At 43.5% G+C, this 20,512-nt stretch overlaps 1 protein-coding gene across 3 annotated transcripts in view; it reads right to left on the bottom strand.

Annotated features, from left to right (window-relative positions):
• The window catches only part of DNAJC16 (DnaJ heat shock protein family (Hsp40) member C16), a 45,355-nt gene that overhangs the window by 22,749 nt on the left and 2,094 nt on the right, over positions 1–20,512 (bottom strand). For 2 of the 3 annotated variants that reach the window (XM_078073768.1, XM_078073767.1), the window contains exons 2-4: positions 20,278–20,462; positions 16,407–16,473; positions 15,040–15,379 (exon numbers count right to left, since the gene is read on the bottom strand). In XM_078073768.1, the coding sequence (XP_077929894.1) occupies positions 15,040–15,379; positions 16,407–16,473; positions 20,278–20,444 (574 nt within the window). In that variant the 5' untranslated portion in view covers positions 20,445–20,462. The remainder of the gene's footprint in view (positions 1–15,039; positions 15,380–16,406; positions 16,474–20,277; positions 20,463–20,512) is intronic. The other variant, XM_078073769.1, reaches the window with a different exon arrangement.

The following is a 20,512-nucleotide window of genomic DNA, read 5'->3' on the forward strand; positions in this document are numbered from 1 at the left end:
TTCTCAAAAGGAGAAAGAAATTAAGTTGAAATCACTCAGAAGTTAAATCCCATATAACTACTGTTAATACTTTGGTATCTATTTGTACCTTTTCTTACACAAACACGTGTGTAGACACATATCCTATATATAAAACAAAATAGGAGCATCTGATACTCATTTCACTTAATATTTGAACAATTTTTCTTGTTCCGTCCTTCAACCAGTGTATCTGGAGAGTCAGCTCCTCAGCTAAAGATGGGAGGTACAAGAAATATTAACAGCCAGTAAGGACTAGTCTTCTCTTGGATGCCCAACAGATTTCTCCAGCTTAACATTTCCCAAACCCAACTCCTGCACTCCTCCCCCAGGCCCATCCCACGCAGGCCTCCCCTGGTCACCAACGGGGCCCCTTCCTTCCTGTTACTTGGACAGAAGACCGGAGTCATCCCCTACCTCTTGCCTCTCACACCCCACGTCCAATCTGTCAGCAAGTCCTGTTGGTTTCGTTTTCAAAATACGCCAGGAATCTGTTTGTTTCTACTTTCTTTAGATTCTCCTCTGAGTCACCATCTCTCTTCCCTGGTTGTGCAACACCCACCTAACGTTATTGTCTCTCCTGGTCTCCCTGTGGCCTATTCTCAACTAACCACACTGTCTCCTCTAACACATAAAACGGATCATGGCACTCCTCTGCCCAAATCCTGCAAAGACTTCCCATTTCACTCAGAATAAAAGCCGATCTACCCAAAGGCCAACAAGGCCCTTTGTAATTTGGCCCCGGATCCCCTGCTGACCTCCCTCTCCTCCTCCTCATTCATCTTGCTCCAGCACCCAGGGTCCTTCTCTTCCTTAAAGCCATTGGCATGTTCCCGCCTTAGGGCCCTGGCACTGGCTGTTCCTTCTGCCTGGAGTGTGTTCCTCCCTGACATCTGTGTAGCTGAGTCCCTCCTTCGCCAACTGCAAGTCCTTCTCAATGAGGCCCACCTGGCTACCAAGTTTGAAACCATACTCTCCACACATGGGATCCCCCTCAACCTGCTCATTTTCCCTTTTTCCATAGCACTTCCCATCTTCTAACATATCTCACACTTTGCTTTTTTCTGTCGAGCCTGGTTCGGTTGACAGATGTATCCTAAGCACCAGACCAGAGCGTGGCACACAGCGGGAGCTCACGGAAACTGCGGAAACCCGGCCATCAGTGTCTGAATACTGAAGTTGCTTTTGGCTTTCACTATTACAAGGAATATTGTGATGGGCACCCTTGTATATCTTTGTGTACACATCTTTGTGTACGTGTGTGATTTCCTAATTAAATTCCAAAAATGGAATTGCTGGGTAAATGGCAGGGATCACAAGCTTAATGCATTAAAACTGCTAAGGAGAAGAAACAAATCTATCTGCAGGCTACCTGACTATGACCCTTGGAGTATCTCAAGGGCAGGTTTAAGGAGGAAACTTGGACATCACATGGTCTACTCCCTCATGTTACAAAGAGCGAGCTTCAGAGAGATTACGTGATCCCAGTTCGCAGAGCTGACAGCACTGCAGAACCAGAACCCAAGCTGGATGTTCCAGAGCCAAGTCTAGTACACGACATCACACCGCACTGCAGGCATTCCAGATAACTGCAGAAGAGCGTCAACAAATGCAAGTGCTTGTGAAAAGTGTGCGAGCAGAAGAGAGAACAAGAACAGAGCAGGCACATACAATGAGAGGTTCGGTTTTATGTAAAGTCAGAAGACGTATCACCAAGGGACATCAAGTGGCCACATAGCAAAGGCCCAAGGGTGGAACGACCATGTCCTGAACCCTTTCTAAGAGAGGCGGCGTGGCTAGAGCTTTACATACACTATCACTGCTCATACTCGCCAACATCCCGAGCGGTCAGTGCTGTTGCCTTCGTGTCCCCCGGGCCTGGGAGCTGAGGACAACTGAGCTGGCACCACAGGCAGCTTGCAGCGGAACTGGGGTCGGGACCCACGCCCGCCCGAGTGCGAAGCCTGGCCCCTTCCTGCCTTGGAAGACTGACCTCTCCCACCGTGGGTTCTGAATACCGGAGGGATCAACTTCTTAGAGACTGACTCACCCTAAATGATCTTACACAGACCAGATGCCAATTTATTATCCGATCCCAGGGAGTACACCTTTCTAGTAACTGCGCCATTCAGGGTGCTCTCTGCCAGGTTTCAGGACACACAGGGACCAGAATTAGTAATCAGAAAGGTGGCTGGTGGGCCCACAGTCGGGATGAGAGATGCAGGCAGTCCTGGAGAGCAAAGGGAAACTGAAAAGATCTGCACTTGTTCACTCTACTCTTCTCCCAGATATCCCTGGGGCTCACTGTCACACCCCCAGGGGGCTGCCTCCTCAGCCAGGCCCTCCTTGTCCGCACAGTTTCAGCCTGTAACCTCGTCCTGGCATTCTCTGGTACCCACCCTGCCTTACCAGGCTACAGTGCCCTTTGTCGGACTCTGTGATTTACTTAGTGGTGTGTACTCACTAGAACATAAGCTCCCGGAGTGCAGGGAGTTTTGCTTGTTTTGTTTACTGCTGCATCCCTAATATCTAGAACAGTTCCTGGCACTTAGTAGGCACTCAGTTTTTAAAAAAAAAAAAAACCACCAATGAATTAAAAATCAGTATTCACAATCAGATCCAGATTCAAGCCCAGCTCTGTTCCCCATTAGCTGTGTAACTTCAGGCACGTCGTTTCACCTCTCTGGGTCTGTTTCCTCATTTGTAAAATGGAGATAAGTTGTTCTGTTGGGACTAAATCACATAACATAAAACAGAACCTAACCCCAACCCTGGAATACAGTAGGTGCCTAATTAATTACAACTGTTATTATTCAGTATTATTTCATCCAGGCCATGGTGAAGCCTGAGACCGAGACTGTGTCTGTGGGGGTGGGATTTTTGCCTCGAGCAGCTGGTCTCCTCCCGCAGAGGGGTATACACACGGCAAACCCTTGCTCTCTCAGCTGTCCTCCCCCCACCTCTCCTGCCCTCCCATCAGTACAGCTTCTTTCCTGGTTAGAACAGAATACAAGTGGTTAGGCTTCGTTTCTTTTACTTAAATTACCCTCGAGTCCTTACATACATCACCTTCGTTAAATGTGTTTCCAAATCTATAAAGGCCATTTTCTTGGATCATTTCCACAAAGGACTTCGATTGTTACTATCATAATCCCACTTCCAAATTCTGGAGGAATTTTACCTCTCTTCTATATTAACTAGCATGTGGATTAGAATAGAATAAAGAATGATAAATATTTGGTGTTTCAATTGGTGGTATTTTTCTTCCTGAGAAAATATTTAATAAGAATTCAGATCTAGGGGCGCCTGGGTGGCTCAGTCAGTTAAGCATCTGCCTTCGGCTCAGGTCATGATCCCAGAGTCCTGGGATCGAGTCCCGCATCGGGCTCTGTGCTCAGCATGAAATCTGCTTCTCCCTCTCCACCACTGTTGTGCATGTGCGCGCTCTCTCTCCCCATCTCGAATAAATAAATAAAATCTTAAAAAAAAAAAGAGAGAGCTCAGGTCTAACCCTCCCCCTTCCCCACCCAAGCTGGGAAGGAAGAGTGAGAAAAGCTGGTAGTGCTGATATCTCACAGAGACTCCGGCTGGGAAATGACCAGTGGCGGGTGGTGACTTGGGGTCTCCGAGTCGCAGAGAACAACACAGTCTCCACTGTCTCCTCCTTTGCCTTTGAATTTTCTACACTTCAGAGTTCAGGGTCCATAAAGCAAGCTCAGGTGGCCAACAGCAAGTAAGACTATCCATGTATTCTTATCTTGATCTAGCATAGCTTGGCTAGAGGACAGACGGACATGCCCCAAATCCAAACACACAGGAGTAGTGAATTTAAAAGAAAGGCAAAGCAGGGCACCTGGGTGGCTCAGTTGGTTAAGCGACTGCCTTCGGCTCAGGTCATGATCCTGGAGTCCCGGGATCGAGTCCCACATCGGGCTCCCTGCTCGGCGGGGAGTCTGCTTCTCCCTCTGACCCTCCCCCCTCTCATGTACTCGCTCGCTCTCATTCTCTCTCTCTCAAATAAATAAATAAAATCTTTAAAAAAAAAAAAAAATAAATAAAAGAAAGGCAAAGCAGATGCGACCTTTTTCAGAAACATTTGATTTTGATATGGATTGTTGTTTCTGGCTAATTTGCAGATCCTGGGTAATTAAAAACACTAACATTTCCTTCTCTTTTTGAGGTTGTAAGAAGTCTTCTTCCTGTACAGTACTCAATGTGTCCATGTCGCACCTCTATTTTGAGGTACCAATGTGGATTGCACCTTTTAGGGAAATTCTTTTTCTCCTTTATAACATAGACACATTCATTTTTTTTTAAAGATTTTATTTATTTATCTGACAGAGAGAGAAAGAGCACAAGCAGGGGAGCAGCAGAGGGACAGGGAGAAGCAGGCTCTCCGCTGAGCAGGGAGCCCAATGTGGAGCTTGATCCCAGGACCCTAGGATCATGACCTGAGCTGAAGGCAGATGTTTAACCAACTGAACCACCCAGGCACCTCTAGACACATTCATCTCTGTTTCAAGTTTTGCATATGTCTTTTTTTTTTTTAAGATTTTATTTATTTGACAGAGAGAGACACAGCAAGAGAGGGAACACAAGCAGGGGGAGTGGGAGAGGGAGAAGCAGGCTTCCCGTGGAGCAGGGAGCCCGATGTGGGGCTCGATCCCAGGACCCTGGGATCATGACCCGAGCCAAAGGCAGACGCCCAACGACTGAGGCACCCAGGCGCCCCACAAGTTTTGCATATGTCTTTATTTATTTTTTTTATTTTTATTTTTTTTTAGTTTTGCATATGTCTTAAGGAATGTACAGCGCCAGCTGGAGGAATAGGCCACTGTCGAATCTGACTAAACACAAACCCATCAATAAAGAAATTAAAAGATGCAAAATAATGTGAAACGGAACAAAATCAAGGATATGAAACTAAAGCAGATTTTTTTTTTTTTTTTAATTTTTTTATTGTTATGTTAATCCCCATACATTACATCATTAGTTTTAGATTTAGTGTTCCATGATTCATTGTTTGTGCATAACACCCAGTGCTCCATGCAGAACGTGCCCTCCTCAATACCCATCACCAGGCTAACCCATCCTCCCAACCCCCTCCCCTCTAGAACCCTCAGTTTGTTTTTCAGAGTCCATCATCTCTCATGGTTCTTCTCCCCCTCCGATTTCCCCCCCTTCATTCTTCCCCTCCTGCTACATTCTTCTTCTTCTTTTTTTCTTTCTTAACATATATTGTATTATTTGTTTCAGAGGTACAGATCTGAGCTTCAACAGTCTTGCACAATTCACAGCGCTTACCAGAACACATACCCTCCCCAGTGTCCATCACCCAGTCACCCCATCCCTCCCACCCCACCCCCCACTCCAGCAACCCTCAGTTTGTTTCCTGAGATTAAGAATTCCTCATATCAGTGAGGTCATATGATACATGTCTTTCTCTGTTTGACTTATTTCGCTCAGCATAATACCCTCCAGTTCCATCCACGTCGTTGCAAATGGCAAGATCTTATTCCTTTTGATGGCTGCATAATATTCCATTGTATATATATACCACATCTTCTTTATCCATTCATCTGTCGATGGACATCTTGGCTCTTTCCACAGTTTGGCTATTGTGGACATTGCTGCTATAAACATCGGGGTGCACGTAGCCTTTCGGGTCCCTACTTTTGTATCTTTGGGGTAAATACCCAGTAGTGCAATTGCTGGATCATATGGTAGCTCTATTTTCAACTTTTTGAGGAACCTCCATACTGTTTTCCAGAGTGGCTGCACCAGCTTGCATTCCCACCAACAGTGTAGGAGGGTTCCCCTTTCTCTGCATCCCCGCCAACATCTGTCATTTCCTGACTTGTTAATTTTAGCCATTCTGACTGGTGTGAGGTGGTATCTCATTGAGGTTTTGATTTGGATTTCCCTGATGCCAAGCGATATTGAACACTTTTTCATGTGTCTGTTGGCCATTTGGATGTCTTCTTTGGAAAAATGTCTGTTCATGTCTTCTGCCCATTTCTTGATTGGATTCTTTGTTCTTTGGGTGTTGAGTTTGATGAGTTCTTTATAGATTTTGGATACTAGCCCTTTATCTGATATGTCATTTGCAAATATCTTCTCCCATTCTGTCAGTTGTCTTTTGGTTTTGTTGACTGTTTCCTTGGCTTTGCAAAAGCTTTTGATCTTGATGAAGTCCCAATAGTTCATTTTTGCCCTTGCTTCCCTTGCCTTTGGCGATGTTTCTATGAAGAAGTTGCTGCGGCTGAGGTCGAAGAGGTTGCTGCCTGTGTTCTCCTTTAGGATTTTGATGGACTCCTGTCTCACATTGAGGTCTTTCAACCATTTGGAGTCTATTTTTGTGTGTGGTGTAAGGAAATGGTCCAGTTTCATTCTTCTGCATGTGGCTGTCCAATTTTCCCAACACCATTTGTTGAAGAGACTTTTTTCCATTGGACATTCTTTCCTGCTTTGTCAAAGATTAGTTGACCATAGAGTTGAGGGTCCATTTCTGGGCTCTCTATTCTGTTCCATTGATCTATGTGTCTGTTTTTGTGCCAGTACCATACTGTCTTGATGATGACAGCTTTGTAGTAGAGCTGGAAGTCTGGAATTGTGATGCCGCCAGCTTTGCTTTTCTTTTTCAACATTCCTCTGGCTATGCGGGGTCTTTTCTGGTTCCATACAAATTTTAGGATTATTTGTTCCATTTCTTTGAAGAAAGTGGATGGTATTTTGATGGGGATTGCATTGAATGTGTAGATTGCTCTAGGTAGGATTGACATCTTCACAATATTTGTTCTTCCAATCCATGAGCATGGAATGTTTTTCCATTTCTTTGTGTCTTCCTCAATTTCTTTCATGAGTATTTTATAGTTTTCTGAGTACAGATCCTTTGCCTCTTTGGTTAGATTTATTCCTAGGTATCTTATGGTTTTGGGTGCAATTGTAAATGGGATCGACTCCTTAATTTCTCTTTCTTCTGACTTGTTGTTGGTGTATAGGAATGCCACTGACTTCTGTGCATTGATTTTATATCCTGCCACTTGACTGAATTCCTGTATGAGTTCTAGCAGTTTTGGGGTGGAGTCTTTGGGATTTTCCACATAAAGTATCATATCATCTGCAAAGAGTGAGAGTTTGACTTCTTCTTTGCCAATTTGGATGCCTTTGATTTCTTTTTGTTGTCTGATTGCTGTGGCTAGGACTTCCAATACTATGTTGAATAGCAGTGGTGATAGTGGACATCCCTGCCGCGTTCCTGACCTTAGGGGGAAAGCTCTCAGTTTTTCCCCATTGAGAATGATATTCGCTGTAGGTTTTTCATAGATGGCTTTTATGATATTGAGGTATGTACCCTCTATCCCTATACTCTGAAGAGTTTTGATCAAGAAAGGATGCTGTACTTTGTCAAATGCTTTTTCTGCATCTATTGAGAGGATCATGTGATTCTTGTTTTTTCTTTTGTTAATGTATTGTATCACGTTGATTGATTTGCGGATGTTGAACCAACCTTGCAGCCCAGGGATAAATCCCACTTGGTCGTGGTGAATAATCCTTTTAATGTACTGTTGGATCCTATTGGCTAGTATTTTGGTGAGAATTTTTGCATCCATGTTCATCAGGGATATTGGTCTGTAATTCTCCTTTTTGATGGGGTCTTTGTCTGGTTTTGGGATCAAGGTAATGCTGGCCTCATAAAATGAGTTTGGAAGTTTTCCTTCCATTTCTATTTTTTGGAACAGTTTCAGAAGGATAGGTATTAATTCTTCTTGAAATGTTTGGTAGAATTCCCCTGGGAAGCCATCTGGCCCTGGGCTTTTGTGTTTTGGGAGATTTTTGATGACTGCTTCTATTTCCTTAGTGGTTATAGGTCTGTTCAGGTGTTCTATTTCTTCCTGGTTCAGTTTTGGTAGTTGATACATCTCTAGGAATGCATCCATTACTTCCAGGTTATCTAATTTGTTGGCATAGAGTTGCTCATAATATGTTCTTATAATTGTTTGTATTTCTTTGGTGTTGGTTGTGATTTCTCCTCTTTCATTCATGATTTTGTTGATTTGGGTCATTTCTCTTTTCTTTTTGATAAGTCTGGCCAGGGGCTTATCAATCTTGTTAATTCTTTCAAAGAACCAGCTCCTAGTTTCGTTGATCTGTTCTACTGTTCTTTTGGTTTCTATTTCATTGATTTCTGCTCTGATCTTTATTATTTCTCTTCTCCTGCTGGGTTTAGGCTTTATTTGCTGTTCTTTCTCCAGCTCCTTTAGGTGTAGGGTTAGGTTGTGTACTTGAGACCTTTCTTGTTTCTTGAGAAAGGCTTGTATTGCTATATACTTTCCTCTTAGGACTGCCTTTGCTGTATCCCAAAGATTTTGAATAGTTGTGTTTTCATTTTCATTGGTTTCCATGAATTTTTTTAATTCTTCTTTAATTTCCTGGTTGACCCATTCATTCTTCAGTAGGATGCTCTTTAGCCTCCATGTATTTGAGTTCTTTCCGACTTTCCTCTTGTGATTGAGTTCTAGTTTCAAAGCATTGTGGTCTGAAAATAGGCAGGGGATGATCCCAATCTTCTGGTACCGGTTGAGACCTGATTTATGACCTAGGATGTGATCTATTCTGGAGAATGTTCCATGGGCACTAGAGAAGAATGTGTATTCCGTTGCTTTGGGATGGAATGTTCTGAATATGTCTGTGAAGTCCATTTGGTCCAGTGTGTCATTTAAAGTCTTTATTTCCTTGTTGATCTTTTGCTTAGACGATCTGTCCATTTCAGTGAGGGGGGTGTTAAAGTCCCCCACTATTATTGTATTGTTGTCGATGTGTTTCTTTGCTTTTGTTATTAATTGCCTTATATAATTGGCTGCTCCCATGTTAGGGGCATAGATATTTACAATTGTTAGATCTTCTTGTTGGATAGACCCTTTAAGTAGGATATAGTGTCCTTCCTCATCTCTTATTACAGTCTTTGGTTTAAAATCTAATTTGTCTGATATAAGGATTGCCACCCCAGCTTTCTTTTGGTGTCCATTAGCATGGTAAATGGTTTTCCACCCCCTCACTTTCAATCTGGGGGTGTCTTTGGGTCTAAAATGAGTCTCTTGCAGACAGCATATTGATGGGTCTTGTTTTTTAATCCAATCTGATAGCCTGTGTCTTTTGATTGGGGCATTTAGCCCATTTACATTCAGGGTAACTATTGAAAGATAGGAGTTCAGTGCCATTGTATTGCCTGTAAAGTGACTATTACTGTATATTGTTTGTGTTCCTTTCTGGTCTATGTTGCTTTTAGGCTCTCTTTGCTTAGAGGACCCCTTTCAATATTTGTTGTAGGGCTGGTTTCGTGTTTGCAAATTCCTTTAGTTTTTGTTTGTCCTGGAAGCTTTTTATCTCTCCTTCAATTTTCAATGACAGCCTAGCTGGATATAGTATTCTTGGCTGCATATTTTTCTCATTTAGTGCTCTGAATATGTCCTGCCAGTCCTTTCTGGCCTGCCAGGTCTCTGTGGATAAGTCTGTTGCCAATCTAATGTTTCTACCATTGTAGGTTACATATCTCTTCTCCCGAGCTGTAAAGCAGATTTTTTTAAAACCAGTATCTAGGTAGACCCTTTTCCTAGACAGTGTAACACTGTTATATACTTAACAATTCCTTAAAAGAGAGAAATTACTCCTTCTTTTAAAATAAGAAGTCATGGGGCATCTGGGTGGCTCAGTCGGTTAAGTGCCTGACTCTTGGTTTTGGCTCAGGTCATGACCTCAGGGTCGTGAGATCAAGCTCCGTATCAGGCTCCATGCTCAGCGAGGAGTCTGCGTGAGGTTCTCTCTCTCTGCCTCTCCCCCTGCTCACGCTCTCTCTCTCTAAAATAAATAAATAAATAAATCTTTTACAAAAAATAAATGAGAAGTCATGGTGAATAATCTGCAGGACTGTTCAAATTGGGTTGCCCTAAAATGGTATTTGATTTTAAGACATGTAACCTCCTTGACACCCTGGTCGCTGTCTGTACCCCTCCCCGTGAGCACGCAGAGCACTGCGATAATTCACCTGTGTCTCCCACCTGAGTTTGCTGATGCAAGGACCATGCTGATTTTTGAAGCCGTGCAGCATGGTGGTTGAGTGTGACCCCTAGAGTTGTGCTCTTGGGTCTGTATCCCAGCACTTCTACTTGTGGCTAGTGTGACCTTGATTAGTCCCTTACCCTTCCTGGGCCTCGGTTTGCTCATCTGGAAAACAGGGATAATAACAGTCTCTCCCTCAATGAGTTGCTCTGGGGATACAGACAATCCTCACAACGCACCTAGCACAATGCCAAACAACTGAAAGGCTCAATAAAAACTATTACAACTTATACATTAATGTCTAACATAGTACTTGGTTCATCAAGAAGAGAGTGTGAAATGAGAACATGAATTCTTTCTCATCCTCTGCTTACTCCTGCAGCGCTTATTATTCTGTAATTACAAATGTGATTCTGTACTTGCAAATGTCAGGTGTGTATTCTCTGGGTACATCTTTTCTCTTCAGCTCAACAGTAAGCTCCTCGAGGTTGAAGACAGCGCCTACTACTCTGGCCCTTCTCCCCAGGGCGGCTGGCCACACACGTGGGCTGCCTTTGCACACTAGCCGTAACCACGCTGCATGGCTCTGGATTCCACCTAACCAGCAGCCGCACGTCCCCCCGGGGTAGAACTGTTCTCGTTCATCCATCCATGGCAATCCAGGCATTTTACGTTATTCTGACAGAAGGTCTGAGCTTCCCCAGACCCCTCAGCTGATCTTTAAGATGGTCTGCTCTTCCTTTTTTTTTTTTTTGAGAGAGATTTTTAAATAATCTCTACACAAAACATGGGGCTCCAACTCACATCCCTGAGATCAAGAGTCCCCCGCTCCACTGACTGAGCCCACCAGGTGCCCCAGTCTGCTCTTCCTATTAACTCAGAATAGAAACATTTTTGGCAGGGGGTGCCCTGGGTGGCTCAGATGGTTAAGCGTCTGTCTGCCTTCGGCTCAGGTCATGATCCTGGGGTCCTGGGATCGAGTCCGGCATCGGGCTCCCTGCTCAGTGGGGAGTCTGCTTCTCCCTCTGCCCCTCCCCCTGCTCGTGCCCTCTCTATCTCTGGAATAAATGTTAAAAAAAAAAAAAAAAAAAAAGAAACATTTTTGGCAGCACCTGCCTTGAAGGGGAGCGCTGCCTCACAGGGACAGGGAAATGGCCGTGGACGCCTCACCGGGGCAGGGAAATGGCCACGGACGCCTCACCGGGACAGGGAAATGGCCACGGACACCTCACTGGGCAGGGAAATGGCCACGGACGCCTCACTGGGCAGGGAAATGGCCACGGACGCCTCACCGGGACAGGGAAATGGCCACGGACGCCTCACTGGGCAGGGAAATGGCCACGGACGCCTCACCGGGACAGGGAAATGGCCACGGACGCCTCACTGGGCAGGGCAATGGCCACGGACGCCTCACTGGGCAGGGAAATGGCCACGGACGCCTCACCGGGACAGGGAAATGGCCGTGGACACCTCACCGGGACAGGGAAATGGCCGTGGACGCCTCACCGGGACAGGGAAATGGCCGTGGACGCCTCACCGGGACAGGGAAATGGCCGTGGACGCCTCACGGGGACAGGGAAATGGCCGTGGACGCCTCACTGGGCAGGGAAATGGCCACGGATGCCTCACTGGGCAGGGAAATGGCCGTGGACGCCTCACTGGGCAGGGAAATGGCCGTGGACGCCTCACTGGGACAGGGAAATGGCCACGGACGCCTCACTGGGCAGGGAAATGGCCGTGGACGCCTCACTGGGACAGGGAAATGGCCGTGGACGCCTCACCGGGACAGGGAAATGGCCGTGGACGCCTCACTGGGACAGGGAAATGGCCGTGGATGCCTCACTGGGCAGGGAAATGGCCGTGGATGCCTCACTGGGCAGGGAAATGGCCGTGGACGCCGTAAAGACCTCATCGTGCTGCCACCCAACTGTAACCAAGTGGACCTTGACTGTCGGGAATCTTCAACTAATCCAAATGTTCCAAAGAGGAAAATGGTTTATAAACCAAACTAATCTAATACATTTGGTCAAAACCAGCCTTCCAGGGAACTTCGAGGGTGCAGTGGGGGAATGGACTGAACCCTCAGTAAATGTCACTTCTATGGATCTAAATTCAGCTTCTTACATCCTTGTCACTTGAGTCCTGACTTACTATAATCAAACAGCATGACAACCCAAAAGAATAGCAAGATCTTCCATCATCAAAGATTTAAGGACATTAAAAGGTGATACGGCATGGTGTGCGATGCACGGACTTAGGGCCAGACTACCGCGGTTCAAATCCCAGCTTTGCCGAACGCCAACGGTGGGACCTTGACGAGGTTCCCAAAATGAGCTACGTGTCTGTAAAAAAGGATGACAGCAGCACCTGCCTTGAATGGCTGTTGTTTCATATGCGTTGACACAATTGTGCTAGGCGTATGGTAAATTCTCCATAAATACAAGCTAGTGTTACTATTTTCATGTCATCATGTGCAGTACGTCCAAACATAGTTACGATTTAGAACAAGTTCTCAAATCCAGCTCTTCCCTGCATTCCCTGCCCATCCACTGGCTCAAGTCAGAATGCAGAGTCAATCTTGTCCCCCTCTCTCCTTTTTTCCTCATTCCTCACATTCAGGTGGTCTCCAGGAGCCAGGTCCCTCCAGACTTCCACGATCCTACCTCTCAAATATCTTACACTTGTCCACCTCTCTCTTCCTTCTGTCCTAGTCTGGGCCAGTGGCTGCTGTCTTGCCAGGGCTGGTGACCTCCCTGCCACTCTTCTGACCTTCTTCAATCTGTCCTTCAAGCGTCTCTAACAGCTTTCTAAAGTGTAGATATGATTAAATCATGCCTCTACGTGACAATTTTCTCTTGGCTTTATTACGCACTGTAAAATAAAGTCCAGCTTCTTGAGTCTGTACTTTAAGGCTCCTTACTACCTGGTCCCAGCGTGCTCTTCCTGCTTGCTCCCCTTCAGCTACACCAGAGTCACACCCTGCGACCCCCTCTCCCCTGGATGCTCTCTGTGTCTCTGGCTGCCCTGTTCCCTCTGCCTGTAATGTTCTTCCTTGGTTTCCTGCCCACCCAACTTCTAATTACCTTGTGAGACTTAGCTGAACGTAAGTCAAAAGTTGGTGCCTGGTAGCCAGTCAGTCCAAGAAAGGAGACTCATGTATTTGAGACTGATTTTTAAAAATTTATAAAATAGGTGTTTTAAAAATTTTTACTTTGGTAAACCAGAAAACCTAGTTCATTAGAAATTCCCTAGGGCTCATTTTACGTTTGTGCTTAACATATACTAGAAACTTAATAGATATTTTTCTCATTTAATCTTCGTATCAATCCTGTTGGTTTGACATTATTACACCCATTTTAGAGATGGAGAAATGTGTATTAAGTAATTTGTCCAAGGACACAAAGACAGTAAATGACAGAGCTCAGATCTGAACACTGGTCTGCCTGGTGCTCACGGGAGCAGCACATACACTGAACACTGGCCTATGACTCCCAAGCCCAGGGATGGGACACAGGTAACCACCGTGCTTCGCTCCTTCACGTTGTTCACCTGGCATGTTTAAAATAGAATGTTGGCCCTAATCTGACTTTGGTGTAAACGCACTGCCTTCCTAACTTACGCGGTGGTTTAACGTTTATGTTCTGCTATTGGGTCTGAATGTCGGCTCCTAGACGAAGGAGGTTAAATAGGTTTCAGTATACCACCTAGTGGGGTATAAGATGCAATTACACTTTTTGACGAAGAAGCTGTTCAACCCAGGGGCTTCCAGCTGATCTCACCCTCTCGTTCACTCATTATGCACCACCAGCAAGCATCTGCTGACTGCCCACCACATGTTTGACACTGTGCTAAACTTATTTCCTCATCTTCTTCCAAGAACTTCTTTACTCAGTCTCACGAAAGCATTTTGGCACACTGCAGTGCTTCTGAACCACAAGCTGAAAATTTCTGTTTTAGGATAAACAAACTAATGGTTTTCACTGGTCTGTTCTCTCCAGAGACACCCAGGCTCTTGGCCCCTATGATTGAGTTTGGCCTTTTTTAGTTACTCAAGAATAGGTCTGCTAATACCTATAAAACACAACACATACACACACACACACACACACACACACAATTCAGTAATTCCAACTTTTCAGAGTCATTAAAATAAATACCCTGTCTGGATTGCTGGCATTTTCCTGGCACTAAGTGGTAACCATGAACACAGGAAGGGCTAATCTGTGATCCAGAGTGGTAACCCATGACCATGAGTGTTAGGGACAGAGCTGAAGTCCTCACCCCCAGTACTTCAGTATGTGACTGTATTTAGAGACAGGGCCTTTAAGGAAGTAATTAAGTTAAAATGAGGTCGTTAGGGTGGGCCCTAATCCAATATGCCTGGTGTCCTTGTAAAGAGATTAAGACACAGAAAGAGAGAGAGAGATACCAGAAACATGCACATGGAGACACAACCATGTGGACATGCAGGGAGAAGGCGGCCATCCGCAAGCCAAGGAGTGAGGCCTCAGAAAAAAAGAACAAACATGCCCACACCTTGATCTTGGACTTCTAACCTTGAGAAATGTGAGAAAATACATTTCTGTTGTTTTGTGGTATTTTGTCACGGCAGCTCTAGCAAATTCAATCATACTGATGAGAACAATCTGCAGATCCCACCAGCAACAAAATTGATGCCTGAGGGCTGCTTTGTTCAACCAATCATTTTTAAACTTCCCCTATGTATTAGGCCCCCAACTAGATGTTAGGAAACTATACATGTAAGGCTTCAAATTCGTAGTGCAAAATGAGAATGGCTGACACATTTCTTCTTCCGAAAATGTGTCTCTGGAAAAACCCCAGTCACCATGAACTTGTGAAGAGAAATCTCACTGTCCCTTCTCCCCAGGAGCCCATAAAATTCAAGATACAAAAGCTACCTTCTTCTATAAAGACACCTTCTAGCAAATAAAATGATCTTACCCAATCCTTCCAGTTCTTGAACTACCTCTTTCCAAACAGGCTCGATGTGGATACAGCTAAAGCACCAATCTGAGGTGATCTTGATGAGGTAGGGTTTCTTGAAGCTATCTGGAACCACTTCATTCACGTAGTGCGAGAAGTGCAATAAATACTTCTCATCAATGGAGTCCCGCCGCTCCGAATTAAAAGGGAAGTGAAAAAAGGATTCATCAAAGTAAAAATTCTCATGGAAATGCCGGAAGCGATATTCCCGCTGTTGCGGCTGCTTCTGGTAGCCCTGGTTCTCTCCGGCATCTCCATAGTGATCGTAATTGGACCTCTTTTCTTCATTGGAAAGAATCTATAAGGAAAGACAACAATAGGAAATCTGTGAAATGGAAAAAGTTTCACCCCAAGGACTATCCTGTGAGCAGCATGGAAGACACAGGAAGAAAAGAAATGTTTAAAGCTATAGCACAGCTCGACATTCCGCATGCAGTCTCCAACATGCCAGGAAACTCCTCTCTCAATAGAAACGTTCAGTATTTCAAGACCGAAAGACTTTAGTCCTTCAGATATTCGCGTTCATCTTGGCTTTAGAGATTTTGAGTTCTCAGAGTACTCGACACATCAGTAAAACAAATAAAACTTAACATAATGTTGACCACAAAAAAATGGCCTAGGTCATGCCACTTAGGTTGGAATAACTCAAACCGAGATAGGAAAAGCTGCGGACACCAAAAAGTCGCCACAGAACTGAGTTCAGTGTCTTGTACGTTAGCTTTGTTTTTACTCAGAAATAACTCTGAAGTCTACACTTCGAGAAGCTGTTTTAGGATGATGTGCCATTCTATGAGCCAAGCGCTGTCTCTCGAAGAGCATTACCATACACAAATCAGGAAGCCACGGACTTATCTTTTGCGCACATTCTAGACCAAGCTACTTAAGCTGACCTGTTGGAAAATTGTTGAAAATCTTGTGTTTACATGTACTTGTAACCTTGTGCAACTTTAATAAATACAGGCACACCAGTCTGTCTTTAACAGAAGCTCTAGTACATATGCTGCTGAGGTGAGCATGTGATAAAAGTTCCTACAAAGGAAATAGAGACCTACATTTAGGAATTCTGAGAATTCTATAATTCCAATTAAAGCCTTTAAAATAGGCCAGTTTTTTTGTTTTGTTTTGTTTTGTTTTTTAAGGGCTGAAGTATTCAGGCACCAATTTCAACATATTGGATGTGGCTAAATACGCTTTCTCTACCATCATCTAGAAACTGGGTCAAGGGCATTGGGAGTGTGCCCTTTCTGAGAGGTCTTTACGAAACTGGCCACTTAAAAAAATATTTTATCAGAGCTAATGGATGCATCACAAGTTTGACATGATACCTCATAAGCCTTGCTAATTTGGATGAACTTGTCTTCTGCTCCAGGATCTCTGTTTTTGTCAGGATGCCTGAAACACAAACGGGCAGGCAGTGAGCGTGGATTTAATGTTTTACACACAATTAACATCTTGTACACACAGTTCACTACATCAGAGGCAAATGGAAGGCCATTCTGTTAGGACGGTTTCTTAAAAATAAATGGCAGAAGCAATCACTTGCTTCACGTGACCATAATAATTAAGTGAAACTTTGAAACAGGTGTTTCTACCCAAAGCACTTCAGCGGGGCACATTTTCAAAGCGCCAGGGAGTTCGGCAGCATCCCACTGAGGAAGGGTGTGCTGTAGGCATGTCTTTACCTGGTTCCTAAACACTGCTGAAGCTGGTTCCAGGCTAACGACACTGAGCCCTAAGAACCCACTTCTCTTCTCAGGATGGCAGCAACTCATCCCAACGTTAGAATGTTATCAAGGAAGGGATTTCTTCTGACAACTCAGGTAGACACAGGAAATAGCTTTCCGATACGGCGTGAATTCATTTAGTGTCAACCATGTTCCAAATAGCATTTGGCTGCTGATGTTCAAATGAGAACATTTCAGTTTCATTATTGCTCTGCTTGTCCCTTTTTGCCTAAGGTGGCCTTTTACCTATAAATGGATAATGATTTCCAGGCCCCATGTTTTAAGAGGTGAGAAAAATCTACAGTTTATGCAAAGTGATTTAAACTTCTGTTAGAACTAATGTTTGCTATTTTATACAGCTGACAAGTAACTATATCCATTTGCGGTCATACATTATTCTGTAATCTGCCTGTGTTTATGCCAATTTCCGCTTTGGAGATTTTTAAAGTCCTGGAAAGTAGGGGCTAGGTTTTACTTCCTTAGGATCCCCCCAAGACCTAAATCAGTGTTTTATACCAACTGATTTTTCAACGTTCTTTTTGTTAAGAGACTATTACACAGCCTATTCTTTATGTAACCACTTCTGCTAACTTTTAGTAAATTTCCTCTAGCAAAGGTTCAGGAAAGAGAAACAATCCACCTGGAAGCAAATGACTACTAAAAACAGCACCAAGTACATTGGAATAAAGAAAATTTATGACTTGATCAGCTTATTCCGGCAGGAACATGTTTGAATGAATTATACCACATATTCTGATTTCTCTAAAAATAAACTGAAAATGGCTGGCTGTTGAATTTAGACATCATTCCTCCCTTAACTGTTTAGTTCTCATTATGGATATTGGTGAGAAAAAAAAATGTCAGCTGGGTATAATGAAAATAGTATGATTTAAGGAAACAAGATGGTGGTTCCAAAGCATGTTTCTGGATGACAAAAAAAAAAAAAAGTGTTTTAAATATTCAAACTTAGGCTAAAGGCTGAAAAGAGAGAAATGATGCATTCACACAAATGAAGATTTAACATACAGAATGTGGTAGGGGAAGAAGGATTGGAAGGGGCTTTTGAGGAGACCAAACCAAGGAGAGGGCTGTGAGGGTGGCTGGGTTAGAACCACAGATCCTGACGCAGACAAAACCAAGGCCAGAGAACAGGGGGAAACCACAAGACAGTTTCAGGTTATAAGGGATATTTTCCTAATTGCAGGACACTACCACAAGGTGGCAAACGTGTAGAAAAAAGGATAAATCCAGCTCTAGGAAAGAACTGCCCAATACTATTTTCAGTGTGTAGGAAACATGTCACCGACCGCAATATGATACACGTCCTTTAAACCTGGAAATGAAGAAAATACTGTACTTGGTATCTACTGGCTGTAGAAAAAGTAATACAGAAAAGTCATAGACAAATCGTTTTACTGTTCCAGTGACTGACCATGTTATACCCATTTGTTTCCGATCAAGTTTTAGGACGCCTCTTTCTTGGGGTGTGAGGGTGTTTATTTTGCCAATGTAGATGACAACAGAAAGGCGCCTATGTTAAAACTTAATTATTAGGAGAGAAACATAGCTTTCCTGAGAGAAAAAAGTCACTTGAAATGGTTTCACCAAAGAAGGGGAAAGCTCTTGAGAAGCTTAAGAAACATTACTTAGTAGTAAAACCTAGCAGAGGAGAGTTACAAACCCAATTCAATGATTAACCACTTCCCCCGGCTGCTGTTCATTCCAAAAAGTCAAACTGGCTATTTTCAGTGCATATGAAGCCATCATGAAGTGAAACCAACGATTTTAGGGATAAAACCCTGCCATAGCCAAAACGGCGACAAGGAGTAACACAGTGAAAATACAAAGGTGAAGTAAAATTTTAGACTTTCCCTGGATGATACTCTCTATATTTCTAAGGTGATGAATGACTCCTAGAGAGAATCTAATTAAGGAAGAGAAGCATATGACTCATTTAATTAATAGCATAACACCCTTTTCAGCTCTGGAAGACAGAAAAGACAAAGCTGTACATTTTAATAAATCCCACATACTCAAGCGATTTCTGCTTTTAAAATGTTGCCAAAGGCCAGTACCCTGTCCAAAAGAATGTTGCTACCTTATGGATTTATTGCAGATTTATGTATTTTGCTTTGAATATAAAGAGGCAAGAGTTTGAAACAATTTTGCTGTAAAGAGAATCCCTGGAAAGGGGCCACACATAATCAGATTGTGTTTTTAGTATCGAATTCTGGATTCTCTGTGATTGGAGTTTGGTTTAAAATATTTATGTATTCAAAACATTGTATTTTAAACTATATTTTACCTTTATCGCAACCAGCTTAAAACTAAGTTACGTCCTTCACTGAAGAATAATGGTGCCAGGCAGAGTCATGCACAGCCTGCAATGTCATCTGCATGGGGAAGCTTTGCTTCCGCCTAGCTTCCTGCCCGCCCCAACACTAACCCACTCACTCTTACGTCTGCTCAGACGTGTACGTGATTAGAAAGTAAAAAAAAGCAATAAACTACCTATTGGCACAGAAGGTCAAGCTACGGAGCCCAGAAGTAATACTTAGTAACAGTGAGCCTAGGTTTCCCCACAAGTAAAAGAGGGACAGCATATCTCCCTCATAGGGTAATTATAAGATGTAAATAAGATAAAAAGCATAGAACCTGGAGCCTGGCACGCAGTAGGTGCACAACGATCGGTCTCATCCCAAACCTGCTTTTATTATCTATGACTGGCTCCCCCAGCTTCTAGTCACCTGTGCCCTTCCCATCCTTTCCCCTCCTGCTGCTCCCCTCCAGCTATATGATCCAGATACTTCTACTTCTTTGGCATGTCCAAAGCATTGGGGGAAAAAACTGATGATGTCTGTCCGTAAGTTTTAAATTCATTGCTATCCTGCTAATTCACAAACACTTGTATACTCTTTAGCAAATACAAAACCTATCTAGGTAAAATCATGATTTTTCTATAGGATGATTTTTAAGAGTAATGTACTCAGTTCCTGAATATTGTAAAATTGAGGGCAAAAAGCTCTTACTCTAAATTTTCTTGAAAGCTTAATATTAATAATTTAGAAAACAGGATTGGAGGGTGTTCCCTTCAGCAATGACACTCATAAAGAGTTACTTTATGAATAACACATCATGGGGATGGTTAGCTGATCCATGGTTGATTATTTACATATGTATTTTAAAACTAAAGCTCCCTTTGACTTTAACATTAAATACGCTAGCAGCATCTAGGGTAATCCTTTAGGCCAAAGAATTCTCAAAAGTGGGTTTCATAGCAACACAGGCTTTGGATCTCATCACTAAAAATTAAAGAATAACATGAACATTAGTTCTCCCCAATAAAATATTTTAGACAGATACATATATTTATAGAAACAGAGATAAATAAAAGCTAACCATAATTTAGGCTTCATTCCCCTACTAAAACTGCTTAGCTTATATTAAACTGCTATTTCTTTGTTTCACCTACCATTCCCGGGCGAGCTTCTTATAAGCCTTTTTAATATCAGCCTGACTGGCTGTTCGGCTGACCCCTAGGACTCTGTATGGGTCAAAATCCAACGCAGACAGAATTTGCAGGATCAGAACCAGAACTATCAAGAACTGCCAGGAAATGCTCAACTTTTTCACTTCCATTTCTCTTCCTTTCCAGAGCTGAAATGATCGAAGAGGCAGTAAGTTTCAGTGGTAGAAACCTGGACAGT

Source organism: Halichoerus grypus, chromosome 5 (assembly GCF_964656455.1).
Source record: "Halichoerus grypus chromosome 5, mHalGry1.hap1.1, whole genome shotgun sequence".
In the NCBI taxonomy this organism is placed as follows: Eukaryota; Metazoa; Chordata; class Mammalia; order Carnivora; family Phocidae; genus Halichoerus; species Halichoerus grypus.